General features: G+C 56.0%; 1 protein-coding gene across 1 annotated transcript in view; it reads left to right on the top strand.

The window, feature by feature from the left end:
• The first annotated feature begins 8,008 nt into the window (after positions 1–8,008).
• The window catches only part of LOC136577463 (uncharacterized), a 5,337-nt gene continuing 93 nt past the window's right edge, over positions 8,009–13,252 (top strand). The window contains exons 1-2 of the mRNA XM_066577363.1: positions 8,009–8,823; positions 12,125–13,252. The exon at positions 12,125–13,252 is cut by the window's right edge and continues 93 nt beyond it. Coding sequence (XP_066433460.1) covers positions 8,185–8,823; positions 12,125–12,160 — 675 coding nt within the window. The 5' untranslated portion in view covers positions 8,009–8,184 and the 3' untranslated portion in view covers positions 12,161–13,252. The remainder of the gene's footprint in view (positions 8,824–12,124) is intronic.

Raw genomic sequence — 13,252 nt, 5'->3', positions numbered from 1 at the left:
TCCCGACTCGGGGAGGTAGTGACGAAAAATAACAATACAGGACTCTTTCGAGGCCCTGTAATTGGAATGAGCACACTTTAAATCCTTTAACGAGGATCCATTGGAGGGCAAGTCTGGTGCCAGCAGCCGCGGTAATTGCAGCTGCTGGTTCCGGGAGGCGGAGCTCGGCCAGATCGTGTGCAGACTCCACAGAGGGAGGACGTCTATCCCATCTCTCCTGTCAAGCCCGGTAGGAGAAGTTTCGAGCCAAAGGAGTGGAGCTCCAACCTGGAGCGGCCACCATCTCCTGGGGGGGACCAGCCAGGGATGGTGCGGAGCTACTGGTCCCAGAGGTATCGGCGAGTCCAGACGGCGTGACAAACCAACCTGACATGACAGAACATGCAGCAGGGAGCAGCGGGACGGCATGGAGAAGCAGCCTTAGCCAGCTCTCTGGTTCTGAGAGCGGCTCAGGCAGTGAAGACAACGAGGTACATGTGGGTCCCCCACCATTACCACAGGGCGACACCACTAAGAAGGGCAGCCCTGGAAAGCAGGAGAAACAAGCCAGAAAGACGCAAGAAACAAGCCAGAAAGGGGCCCCCATAATTCAGCCTAGGGTGCTCTTACCTGCATCCATGGGCAAGTCTGGGAAGGAGGGGGTCCCCACCGGTGCGATACAAGAGAGTCCCCGAGGCTCAAGTCAGGTGGAGAAGACGGAGAAGCCCAGGAGAGGCTCCAGAGAGGGTGTCACGGAATGCTCCGTTGTGCTCTACAGGGCAGGCCCGGCGGTAAAAGAGACCCCGGGCGGAGCAGCGGCCTCTCAGCCAATAGGAAAGCCCAAGACAGAAGTCCAAGGGGGCGTGGCCTCACGGGAGGCCAAAGCAGCATCACTGATGACCTCACCGGCGGCGCCGGAAGGGGGCGTAGCCTCGCGGGAGGCCAAAACAGCATCATCGCTAGCGGCGCCGGAAGGGGGCGTGGCCCCGCGGGAGGTCAAAGCAACAACATCACCAATGACATCACCGGCGGCGCCGGAAGTGGGCGTGGCCTCGCGGGAGGCCAAAACAACTTTACCAGAGATACCAACAGCAGCGCCAGGAGGAGACTTGGCCCAGCAGCAAGGAGCAAAGATGACACCCTCTGCAGCTGAAGGAAGCGTAGCCCTGCGGGTGGGCGTGGTACCAGGGGGCGTGGCCTCGCAGGTCGGCGTGACGGCGGCGTCACGGGGGGGCGTGGCCCCACGGAAGGAAGTGGCAGCGGCGCCACTGGGGGCACAGCCCCACAGGCAGGGGTGACGGCAGCGTCACAGGGGGGCGCGGCCCAGCAGGTGAGACCATGATCCCGGAAGTAGGCGTGGCGGCAGCGCCGCGGGAGGGAGTGGTCTCGCCAGGTGAAATTAAAGACAGCAGCATGGCAGCCAAAAAAAAAGCAGGAAAGGCCGCGGGGCCACAAACGGAGGCTGCTCAAAGGAAGGACGGGGCGGCGGCGCCCCGTAAGGCAGGTCCCACGTCAACACCAGTAGGTGGGGCAGCGGTGCCCCAAGACAAAACAGGCGGAGTGGCGGCGGCGCCACCCCGCAGCGAGGTAGGCGCGGCAGCGGTGCCGCAAGAGGAGGAGGAGGAGTCAGACACGAGTTTGGCTCCCGGGCAGTGGAGCCCGGAAGGAGAGGTGATGGAGTCGGCGTCTGACATGGAGGTGGGCGGAGGATCCGGAGGATATCTGATGTCCTGTATTCAGGCGATCGAAGACCCAATAAAAGACGTCACGAAACTTGTGTTCGGAGACGACCTTCCAGAGGAGGACTTCAAGGTAAAAGGAAAGAAAAGCGGGGGCAGGAAGTTCCAGGAAGTCCTGATCTTCCGTCCTCGGGCCGGCGGTGTGGCGGCCGGTCAGCCTGCCCCCGTGCCGCCCACCCAGGGGAACGCGGTGGAGGGGGAGGTGGGGGAAGCTACGATGAATGCGGGGATGAATGTGCAGGTGAATGCTGGTGGGGAGGGGGTGGAGGTATGCATGGATTCAGGGACTAAGAGGAGGGTGGAGGGTAATCAGAGGGCAAGTACGGAGGAAATTGGAACTAGAATGAGTCAGGCTGGTGTGAGTGGGGCCGGTGTGAGTGCGGGGGGGGGGGGGGCGACAGCGCCTGTGGCAGGTCCGCCGGCTCCCCCGGTGGCCCCCGACACCCGCAGCTACGCTAGGGTGGTCTCTGGGGGAGCGGCGGGTCCTTTGTCTGGGGGCGCTAGTTCGGACCCAAGCCGCATACTCCTCGATGGACTACAGCGGGGTGCCCCGTTCGTCACAGTAGGGGGGGTGCGGGTCGACACGAACCCGTGGGTGCAACGTTTCGGGTTGTCTGCTTTCCGAGAGGATGCGGGAGGCTGGTCCCTCCCTACAAGCGGGCAGAATGGTGGAAGGAGGAATGTGGCCCGTCTTATATGGATCGGCAATGAGGGGTGTCCATCGAGGGGGACAGTAGTCGAGCTGCTCCTTGGGATGAGCTTCAAGGTGGAGGACATCTTCGCCTTGATACATCCTCATAATACCAAAGAGTTCGACATCAGCTTTGTAAAGCCAGAGGGGCTGGAGCTCTTCTGGTCCAATTACATGCTGGTGAAGGACCAGCCCGTCTGGCGGGACTTTAAGGTGGAGGCAGTGTCCCGCCAGGACACCACGAAGAAAGTGACCATTCTGACCCGTAATGAGTCCCTTTCTTGCCACGTAATCCATACGTGGCTGGCCAGGTTCGGTACAGTTCTGGGGTACGGCAGCAAGATAAGGGATGAACATGGCATTTGGTCAGGCGCCTGGTCGTTCATGGTCAAGTTGAACAGATCTGGACCATCGGTTTCTCACATACCCTCCTCAGCATACCTGGGGAGGGACAGGTTCCTAGCCTTCTACCAGCCGAAAGTCTGCCACCGATGCGGCGACCCCACCCACTTCAGCGCGGCCTGTGACACCTTGGTCTGCGCTCGCTGTGGGGGGGTGGGCCACCCTGCCGCATCGTGTCGGACGATTAGGTGCCACCTGTGTGGTGTGACTGGTCACCCGTTCAGCCGCTGCCCTCTGGCTCGGGCTGACGCCGCCCCGCCCACGGCAGGGACCCCGGTTTTTGGGTTCTCTGCGGGGGAGGCGACGAGCGGAGGCGCGGGCCAAGGGGGTTCAGTGAGCGAAAACAGACCCCGCCCGGTTAGTCGCAATAAGCGCAGGGTAGCCCGTGCGGGTGCGAGGGCTCCGCCTCCACCAGGGAAGGTGTCCCTGAGCCTCGCGCCCAAAGGGCGTCCTGTTTCCGAGACTCCTGCGAGACCTCTGCAGGAGAGTGAGTTGAACGAGGAGGTTAGGAGAATAGAGGCGGAGGAGGCGGCTTCCGGTCCTGCAAGTTCCCATCCAAGTGATGACAGTGTGGATGAGGGTGGCCAGGACTGGACACAGAACAAGAGAAAGAGGCGCCGGAGGAGGGTAGGACCTTCCTCCTCAACTAAACCAAAAAAAATCCAAACCCCAACGGTAAACCAAATGCCAAAGGAAAGCGTGGCTGGCGTGGAGGGGGGGATAGGGAACCCCCAGACAAAGGCAACCCGTCCTCGGAGGGGGGAGGGCCAGGGTCTGGGATGGATATGTCAGTGTGTCTCAAACGGGGGGCGGAGGGAGGTGGGGACACTGTGTCGGTGGAGGGAGGTGGGAAGAGGAAGGCCGTCTAACTTTAATCACTCCTTATGGCGGCACTCTCCCCATTGACACTGGCAAGTATTAATGTTGCCAGCATAATGTCTGATACGGCAAGATTCATGGCCTTTGATTTTCTCGGCCGCGTTGAAGCCGACATTTAATTTTTGCAAGAGACCAGGTTAACTGACCTCGGTTTATTACACAAAGCAAGAAGAGAGTGGAGGCACGGACCATCCTACTGGTCTCTTGCGGCCGAGCCGTATAGCGGGGTGGCAGTCCTTTTTAAGACTGCAAATGTCACATGCCGACGAGTGATTGAAGTAGAAATGGGTAGGTGTCTGGTGTTAGACGTCCTTGTGGAGGGGCAGGAGCTCCGGCTCATCAATACCTACGGTCCCCAAACCAAGTTTGAGAGGAAGGACCTCTTCACAAGGATTAAACCCTATCTTTTTTCAGGTCGATTGGTGATCTTTGGCGGGGACTTCAACAACGTCACGAGGCCCTCAGATAGGGGAGGCGCCAGAGACAGGTTGGCCTATGACAGCGTCGCGTTGAATAGCATAGTGAGTGAGGCCCGCCTAGATGATGTCCACGTTCGAGGCACCTCAGGCGGCACGGTGTTCACATATCATCGAGGTAGCTGCAGGTCTAGAATAGATAGGTTTTATGTTAAGGAGGAGGCCATCTCGACACCCCTCGTGGTGACCGAGGTGGAATTCTCTGATCACTGTTTGATTTCTTTTTCTCTGAATGTTTCAGAAACTCCTCAGGCGGGAAGGGGGTTATGGAAGCTGAATCCGGCCCTCATGGAAGAAGAAGCGGTGAGACAGTATTTCGAGGATTTCCTTCAGAGCCAGATTCCACTCATGGGCCTCTGCAATAGTAAGTCAGAGTGGTGGGAGGTCTTCAAAAAGAGGGCAGCGAAATTCTTCCGTGAGCTATCCAGCCTCAAGGCCCTGACTTTGTACCGAGTGTACCAGGGCCTGAGGAGGAGGCTAGAGAAACTCGTCTCCACTGGGGGCGACCGTACGGAAGTCACCAGAGTGAAATCTCTGCTCAGGAGGTGCCAGTACGATAGGCACACATCTTTAGTTCTGGAGAAGGATTACGGGAAGTTCCGCTCGCCCGACCCCTACAGGAACTGCAAGATGTCAGTGAGAAGTAAGCTGGTGACGGGACTGATGGATGGTACAGGATCTCTGAAGAGGTCCAGTTCAGAGATTCTGGAGATCGTCAGGTCCTTCTACTCAGAGCTCCTAGCAGAGAGGGATCTGGACAAAGATGGAGTCTCTAGTTTCCTGACCCAAACCATCTCGGAGGAGGGGGTGGTCTCCGGGTTGCACGTTTTGAAAGAACCGATCACGGCAGAAGAAGTGAGACTGGCCTTTGATGGGCTTCGGCCCAAGAAAACGCCAGGTCCGGATGGCTTAATGTCCAAGTTTTACAAGACTTTTAAGGAGCAATTGGCTCCCCTGTTGGCCGAGATTTTTAACGACTGCCTATCCTCGGGCAGGTTGCCGGAGTCAATGAGGAAGTCAGCCTTGATTGTCCTGTCAAAGGGTAAAGATTCGTCCCGTATTGAGAATTGGAGGCCCATAGCTCTTCTCAACACGGACCGGAAGGTTCTGGCTAAGATACTTTTCAGCCGGCTCGTGCGTTTTGCACCGAACCTCCTTTCGGCAGACCAGCATTGCTCTGTCCCTGGCCGAAGCACGCTAGGTGCTGTCTGCTGTGTCCGGGAGGCCGTGGAGCAGAGTAGGGCTGGGAACTGGAGGGGGTTCTTGCTGTCCCTGGACCAGAGAAAGGCTTTTGACAGGGTTAACCACGAGTATCTCTGGTTGGTCCTTCTGCGCTATGGTCTACCGTTGGGGTTTGTGGAATGGTTAAAGATCTTGTACAGAGGGGCCGAGAGTTTCCCGCTCGTGAACGGTTGGGTTGGGCGCCCCTTTTCGGTGGGGTCTGGTGTCCGCCAGGGCTGTCCCCTGAGCCCCCTACTATACGCGTTCGCGATCGACCCCTTTTTAAGGCGGTTAGGGAGTGGACCGGTGGTGGGGGTCAGGGCGGGCCTGGTAGGGCCGGGTCCGGCCTTGAGGGTGGTGGCCTACGCTGATGATGTCACGATTTTCGTCTCCTCCCAGGGGGAGGCGGAGGCCGTGGTGTCGGAGGTGGTCAGGTATTCGGAGGCTTCCGGATCCCAAGTCAACTGGGAAAAGTGTGAGAGTCTCTGGCTGGGGGAGGGAGCGCCTGATTTTAGGCTCCCGGACACCCTCCCAGCTCCCCAAGAGAACGCCAAAATTCTGGGCATCCGATTTGACCTGGGTGATTACCCCACCAAAAATTGGGAAAGTAGACTGAAGGATGTCAGCCAGAAGGTCGACCAGTGGAAGGGATGGTCTTTGTCCCTGAGAGAAAGGGTGAGCCTTGTCAAAACCTTCCTGCTCCCCTTGCTAATCTATTTGGGCAGCGTCTGCGTCTTGCCAGAGCCTTTCTGGACACGGGTCTACAGCCTGTTTTTCCAACTGTTATGGGGAAACAGGCTGAACCTAGTCAAACGGGAGATCACATATCGACCAAGGAGACTTGGGGGTTTGGCTATGGTAAACCCTGTGGTGTTTCTCGTAAACACATTTCTTAAGACCAACGTAGCCAACTTCTGGAATACGGGAAGGGCTCCTTGGTGGGTAGTCTCCGCCAAAGGATGGTTTGGGCCGTTCTTCCAGGAATGGGAGACTGGAGGGCGTGTGAAGGACTTCCGCACGCCACACGGACACCTCCCAGCTTACGTTGCTCCGGTTCTGAAAGTGATACGTTGGTGGGGTTTGGGGATGGGGGAGATCAGATCCCTGGCGAGGCGGTGTCTCGACAGGCGTGTCTTGATCGCCCACTTCCAAAAACCACTGGCCCTCAAGGACTGCCCAGGTAAGGACCTGAAGGGGGGGCTGCTGCTTTTGAACTCAACATGGGTCCCCCAGAAGTTTTGGGATCTGGCCTGGCGCTCCTTCCATGGGAAGTTGTATGTAAGGGACAACCTGAAGTACAGAAATGCGGATGACAGATTCTGCCCCCGTGAGCAATGTGCCTCCCTAGTGGAGACCATGGAGCATTTTCTGCTTCAGTGCCCCTACAATACAGAGGTTTACAAACAGGTAGGGGCTTCCATCAGCTGGCCTCGGCTAGCTGCCCTCTCCTACCCTGAGTGGGCGTACGGGGCTTTCAGACATCTGGAGGGCAGGGACCGCTGCACGTTATACCTAGTTAGCCTAGTGGTTAGGTACTACACGTGGCACGCACGATGTTTAGTGTCGACGCGGCAGAAAGTCCTCCCTGTGGACACAGTATGTAGGGACATCCTTGGTGACCTGGCAAAGTTGCGCTCCAGGGAGTCGGGGGATCGAGGCACGCCGGATGGAAGGTGGAGGGGTTTCCACTTTCCGGTGCCTTAGGTTCCCGGCTCTCTTCTCCCCGGTGGAGGGCTGTTACCCCCTTTTTCCTGCACATAATAGAATTTTGTTTTTCTAAGCAGGTATGGATGCATAGGGTTTTCAGACATCTGCCCTGGTGCCACAAAGGGGGTAATGTATGTCTTTCATGCGTATGTCCTTTTCTGTAAAGTCAAAAATGTGTGCGTTCATGGAATATTAGGGTCTGTTCGGAGTTTTTTTTTTTTTGGTTCTACTATTTTGTTGGTTTTTCCTCTCTGTTTAATATTAGTCCGTTTAATACCAGTGTGATATAAAAAAAAAAAAAAAAAAAATTCTTTTACATATAATTTTCTATTACAGTACATATTATTTTGGTTTGTATATATATGGGTACATGCAACAGGGGTGAGGGGCGGACCCGTCATAGGGGTAGCTGCCGCAGGGCATTTCCTCCCTCCCAAAAAATGGGGTTACGCTTGTTGGGCTGAATGGTGATACAATTCTTTTCTTCCCTTTCCTCCACACGCGTCTCGGCACGGGGGCAAGGCAAAGGAAGATGGTGGACATGGCCAGAAAAACATCGGAGTCGGACACCGGAACTGGACGCCAAAGCCAGATACCGTGAGAGGCCTCAATGAGAAGGATGTTGAAGGACGCTTCATGCAGTTTGCATAGCCCTCTGTTGAGTTTTTTGTCAGGAAAAATGTAAGACAAGTTTTGCTTTGTAACGTTTTCGTACCTTCATAATAAAAGAAATCCAGCAGCTGGGACTTGTGGGTGTGTCATGCACATTCTCTGAGTGCACTGCTGAGAGAAGGGAGTGTGTGCAAGCTCTCCCTCTCCCGAGGGCGGGGGAGGCTTTCCAGGCATGTCTCAGCAGGAGACAGCATCTGCTTCTTTGGAGGAGCCAGGAAGGAGCAGAGGGGAGCTACTGGCCCCAGTCGGGTGTGGAGGATCGGGCGATGTGGAGCCCAGAAGGTCTGAGAGACTGAAAAGATCACAGGAGAATGGTAATGCTGGCTGCAGCAGGTCCCGGTCTCCTCAACGTGCACTGGAATGGGGAACCAAGCACCCTGGTGAGTCTGTAAATGCATATAGTAAGAGGATTACTAGTATGATGAAGGAATATGAATTCTGCAGCAGGAGCCTGGGGAAGCTCCAGATGACAGTGGATGGACTAAGATCTAAGGCAAATTATGGTTCTAAGTGGAAGCGCCCAGAGTATGCTGAGCAAATTAGGAAGATAAAAATGGAAATGAAAGCATCAAAGGACAGAAAGAAGGAGATTCTTGATACTGGGGGTCCCATGGCCGAGAGGCTTAGAAATCAGGAACGATTTGATGCATCCCGGGACTATGCGGGGTTAAATGCCCTGCCAGCTTTTTCCCCTGCTGATAGGAAGAGTGCAGCTGGCAGCAGCAGCAGCAGCAGCGATGAAGGTGAAGTGCGCTCACAAAAACCAGGGGAGGCTTCCCAGCCTCTGTCCCAGTCCTCATCTCAGTGCAGCATTCCAGCCAGGCAGCCGGAGCCGGCACTCTCCTCCGGGTCTTCCACAGAGAATGGCGGGACGAGCACCAGTGAGGCGGACACAAGCGGGGAGGACTTTACTGAAAGCAGCAAGGGTGGTTGTCTCAGATCTGAAACCCACAGAGTTAAATCTCCCCTGGACTTCTCCCTGTTTTCCTTTGGAGATGACTCCCCGCCAGAAGACATGTATAGCAGGAAAAAGAAGAAAAAGAAAACGGTAGAAGTGGTGAGCACTCGCTATGTGCCATTTATGTGTGCAGAGTCCACAGCCCAGAGCAACCCGTTGTCTGTGGGGACGCCAAGGCCTGGGCAGGCAAGTCAGGAGAAAGTGGTGGAGGATCCCCAGCTGGCTGGAGTTTGGCATGCACCCGCGGTGGGTGAGTGCGCCGTGCAGTCCCCAGCCACCCCGGAGCGGGCAAACACGGTGTTGGTGCCCGAGGGGGGGTCGGTAGTGGGTTAGGTGTGGAGGTGGGAAAAATAGCGGCCCCTGCGGTGGGGGTATGCAAAACTGGCTCTGCTGTCCGGAGCGCTTCAGTGTCGGCGGCGGGGCTGGCGTCCGGAGAGGTGAGAGATAATGGTGCAGGCTGCGGTTTGATGCCTCCCCCACTGGTTCAGACAGGTGCGGTACCGGTGTCTGGAGGGGGGGGGGGAGGTAATGAGGAGGTGGACGAGATGGATTGTACGCCTGCGGTGGGTGTGCAGGAGGCGGGGGGCCTTGGCACCCCTGGTGGTTCTGCTGCTCCATCCCCGGTGGTGATGTTAGTACCCAAGGGGACCGTAGGACAAGGAGAGCAGGTGCTGCTGGGGTCCTCAGTCCCCCCGCCTAGGGCCGATGCGGTATCGGCATCCGCTGGTGGAAGAGAAGGTGGAGCAAAGCAGCCGAAAGCCCCGGTGGCGGGTAGCTAGCCTGCTTCAGAGCCGAGGGCTCAGCTAACACAGCTATCAATCAGGCAGGTAGAAGGGGAGATAACGGAGTCGGGGGAGATAAAGGAGTCGCGCGTGGTGAATCCTAAAGCGCCAGGGGGAAATGTAAAAACTAGCACTAAAGCAGAGAATAGGATAGAGACTTTTAGCGCAAAGAACGGGAATGCGAGCAAAACAGTTAAAATACCGTGTGGCAAGGCTGCATGTAGCACTTGCAAAGGGAAGGTGGGTGGTGCCCCCCCAAAAACTGGGTCCGTTTCCTTGAAAAGTATTGTGTCCAGCGGTGTTGCAGTGATAAGAGGGAGCAATCCTGAGCAAGTTAGCCCAGCAACAATTAAGGCAGGGGGTGGGATAGTGCAGGGGGTCTCACAGAAGAAGATAGTGCAGAAAGAGGAACAAAAAGAGCAGAAAGATGTGCAAAAAGAGGTACAGGGGCAAGCAAAGGAAAGCGAAGACAAAGGGAAAGGGCAGGGAGTAGAGATGAAAGGTGGGAAGGCAGAAACCAGGGTAGCCTGGGTTAATGGGGCGTCTGCAGGTGGTATTGGGGTTACTGGGGCGTCTGCAGGTGGTATTGGGGTTACTGGGGCGTCTGCAGGTGGTATTGGGGTCTCGAAGGGGGCAGTGTCTACATCTGCGGGCGCGGCTGGGGCGTCTGCGGGCCGGGCTGGGGCGTCTGCTAAGGGGTCTGAGAGGGAAATCCAGAAGTCAGGGGTACCAAATAAGGGCACATCTGAAGTATCTAAGCATGTGTTAAATGTTGTGGGGGTGTTAGGGGGGACTTCGGAAGCCCCAAAAAAGAGTGGAGTGGGGGTCTCCAACACAGTGGAGTCCCTGGGTGTGTCAAAAGGAGCTGGAACAGCCAGAATTGAAACAGGGAAGGTCATGGCAGAGGCTGCAACCGGTCCATCCTCCCTCCCAGTGGCCTCTGGCAGCAGAAGCTATGCCAGTGTGGTCACTGGGACGGCTGTGGGTCCTTTGTCTGGCGGCATAGGAGGAGAGTTTGATCCAGGGCGGCAACTCACAGATGCCCTGAGCCGGGGAGAAAGGTCGGCTATCATAGATGGGAAGCGGGTCGGGCTGGATTTTTGGATCCAGCGCCATGGCAGCCTTCCGAAAGGATAGCGGAAATTGGTCGCTCCCAACAGGCCCCTGCTGGGGAGGGGGCTAGTGGAGGCGCGGGGGCCGAGGGACCAGTGATGGCAGGGAAAAGTAAGAGCAAAACAGCAAGTCAACAGAGGCGGAGTGAGGCTCGGAGAGAGGCCCGGAGGGAGGTAGGCGAAGAAGGGGATTCTGGAAGGATGATCCTGAGCCCTCCTCCTGAAGGGTGGCCTGTGGCTGAGGCTCTGGAGGGTGATGGTTTGGAGGAAGAGGTCAGGAGACTTGAGAGAGAGGAGGAAAGAGCCGCTTCCTGGGATTCTCATCCAGAAAGCTGTGTGGATGAGGACCATAGGGAATGGCAAAAAGAAAATCGGAAGGGTGCAAGGAAAAGCGAGAAAAAGGGGGTTGGAAAGTCTCCCCCTTCCCCGGACCGGATGCCGAGGGAGGGACTGACTGGCTCCCCTCTGGTTGCCCTTTCAAACCGGTTTCAGATCCTGGGAGGAGACCCGGAGGCTCCCCCTAGAAAGGGGGGAAGAGGGGGATCCGAGGAAAGGGGGTGAGCAGATGGAGGATGTTGCCCCCCCCCTCTCCTGGGGGTCTAGTGCCCCCAGGGGGTGGGGGATTTCCTGTGTCGCCGGACAAAAGAGAGGATATCGCCCCTGAAGAAGAGGTGTTCCTTTCCAGGGTTGAGGATATGGATACCTCAGGGAGGTCTCTGAAGCGGGACAGAGACTCTGCTGTGGGGGGAGTTGGGGAGGTGAAGAAAAAGGTCGTCCAACTTGATCATCCATGATGGTGGCACTCACTCCGTTGACGCTGGCAATCATTAATGTTGCTAGCATAAAGTCGGATGCGGCTAGATTTACGGCCTCTGATTTTTTTCAGCCGGATTGATGCTGATATTTTATTTTTGCAGGAGACCAGGCTGGCTGACTTGGCTAGCGTGCACAAGGCGAGGAGAGAATGGAGACACGGGCCTTCATACTGGTCTCTTGCGGCCGAGCCGTATAGCGGAGTGGCGGTCCTTTTCAAAACCGCAAATGTAGAAAGCCGACGGATTATCGAGGTGGAAATGGGGAGGTGTTTAGTCTTAGACATCCTTATGGGGGGTCTAGAGCTTCGGCTCATAAACATCTATGGTCCTCAAAGCAAAAATGAGAGGAAGGACCTCTTCATAAGGATTAAGCCCTTTTTATTTACGCGCCGACTGGTAGTCTTTGTTGGGGACTTCAACAACATCACAAGGCCTTGTGATAGGGGAGGTACCAGAGACAGGTTGGCTTACGATAGCGTCACTTTAAATAGTATAGTTAGCGAGGCTCAACTGGTGGACCTTCACATCCGGAGTGCCCCAAGTCGCACGGGTTTCACCTATTATAGAGGTAGCAGTAGGTCTAGGATAGATAGGTTTTATTTAAAAGAGGAAACCATCTCCTCACCCTTAGTGGTGAAGGAGGTGGAATTCTCTGACCACTGTTTGATTATGTTTTCTCTGAATGTTTCAGAAACCCCTCGGATGGGAAGAGGCTTGTGGAAACTGAATTCGGCTCTCCTGGAGGACGCAGAGGTGAGACAGTCCTTTGAGGATTTCCTGCAGAGCCAGATTCCATTGGTGGGCCTGTGCAACAGTAAGTCAGAGTGGTGGGAGATCTTCAAGGTAAGGGTTGCAAAGTATTTCCGCGAGCTCTCCAGCCTCAGAAGCCTGTCCAGATATTGTTTGTTTCAAGGCCTGAGGAGGAAACTCGAGCAGCTAGTCTCGACTGGAGGCAACCGCGAGGAGGTCTCCAGGGTGAAATCCCTGCTTAGGGGTTGCCAGTACGATAGACACGCATCTCTGGTTTTTGAAAGGGATTTTGGGAGGTTCCGCTCACCCGACCCCTACAGAAACTGTAAGATGTCAGTGAGTAGTAGACTTGTAATGGGACTGGTTGATAGTACAGGATCACTGAGGAGGTCCACCTCAGGGATACTGGAGGTCACCAGATCCTTCTACTCGCACCTCCTGGCAGGGAAAGATCTGGATCGGGACAAGGCGTCGGCTTTCCTGGCTGAGACCATCCTGGATGGGGAGGTGTCTTCATCGCTTGACGTTTTGATAGAACCGATCAGTGAAGAGGAAGTTAGACTGGCCTTTGACGGACTGACGCTCAAGAAAACGCCAGGTCCGGATGGCTTATCATCCGAATTCTATAAGACCTTTAAGGAGCACTTGGCTCCCCTGTTGACCGCGGTATACAATGAGTGCCTATCCTCGGGTTCTCTGCCAGAGTCGATGAGGAGGTCAGCACTGATCCTTTTATCAAAGGGGAAGGATCCGTCCCATATTGAGAATTGGCGGCCCATAGCACTTCTCAATACGGACCGTAAGGTTCTGGCAAAAGTACTGTTTAACAGGCTGGTGCGGTTTGCGCTAGAGTTGCTCTCAGAGGACCAGCACTGCTCTGTTCCTGGCCGAGGCACCTTCAGTGACGTGCTTGGTGTCCGGGAGGCTGTGGAGCAGGGTAGGGCTGGAAATTGGAGAGGCTTCTTGCTGACCCTGGATCAGGAGAAGGCCTTTGATAAGGTGAACCACGAGTACCTCTGGTTGGTCCTCCTGAGGTACGGCCTGCCGGGAAGGTTCGTGGATTGGCTAA

Source organism: Eleutherodactylus coqui, chromosome 8 (assembly GCF_035609145.1).
Source record: "Eleutherodactylus coqui strain aEleCoq1 chromosome 8, aEleCoq1.hap1, whole genome shotgun sequence".
In the NCBI taxonomy this organism is placed as follows: Eukaryota; Metazoa; Chordata; class Amphibia; order Anura; family Eleutherodactylidae; genus Eleutherodactylus; species Eleutherodactylus coqui.
Note: the sequence above shows the minus strand (reverse complement) of the source record. Positions and strands in the feature narration are given on the sequence as shown.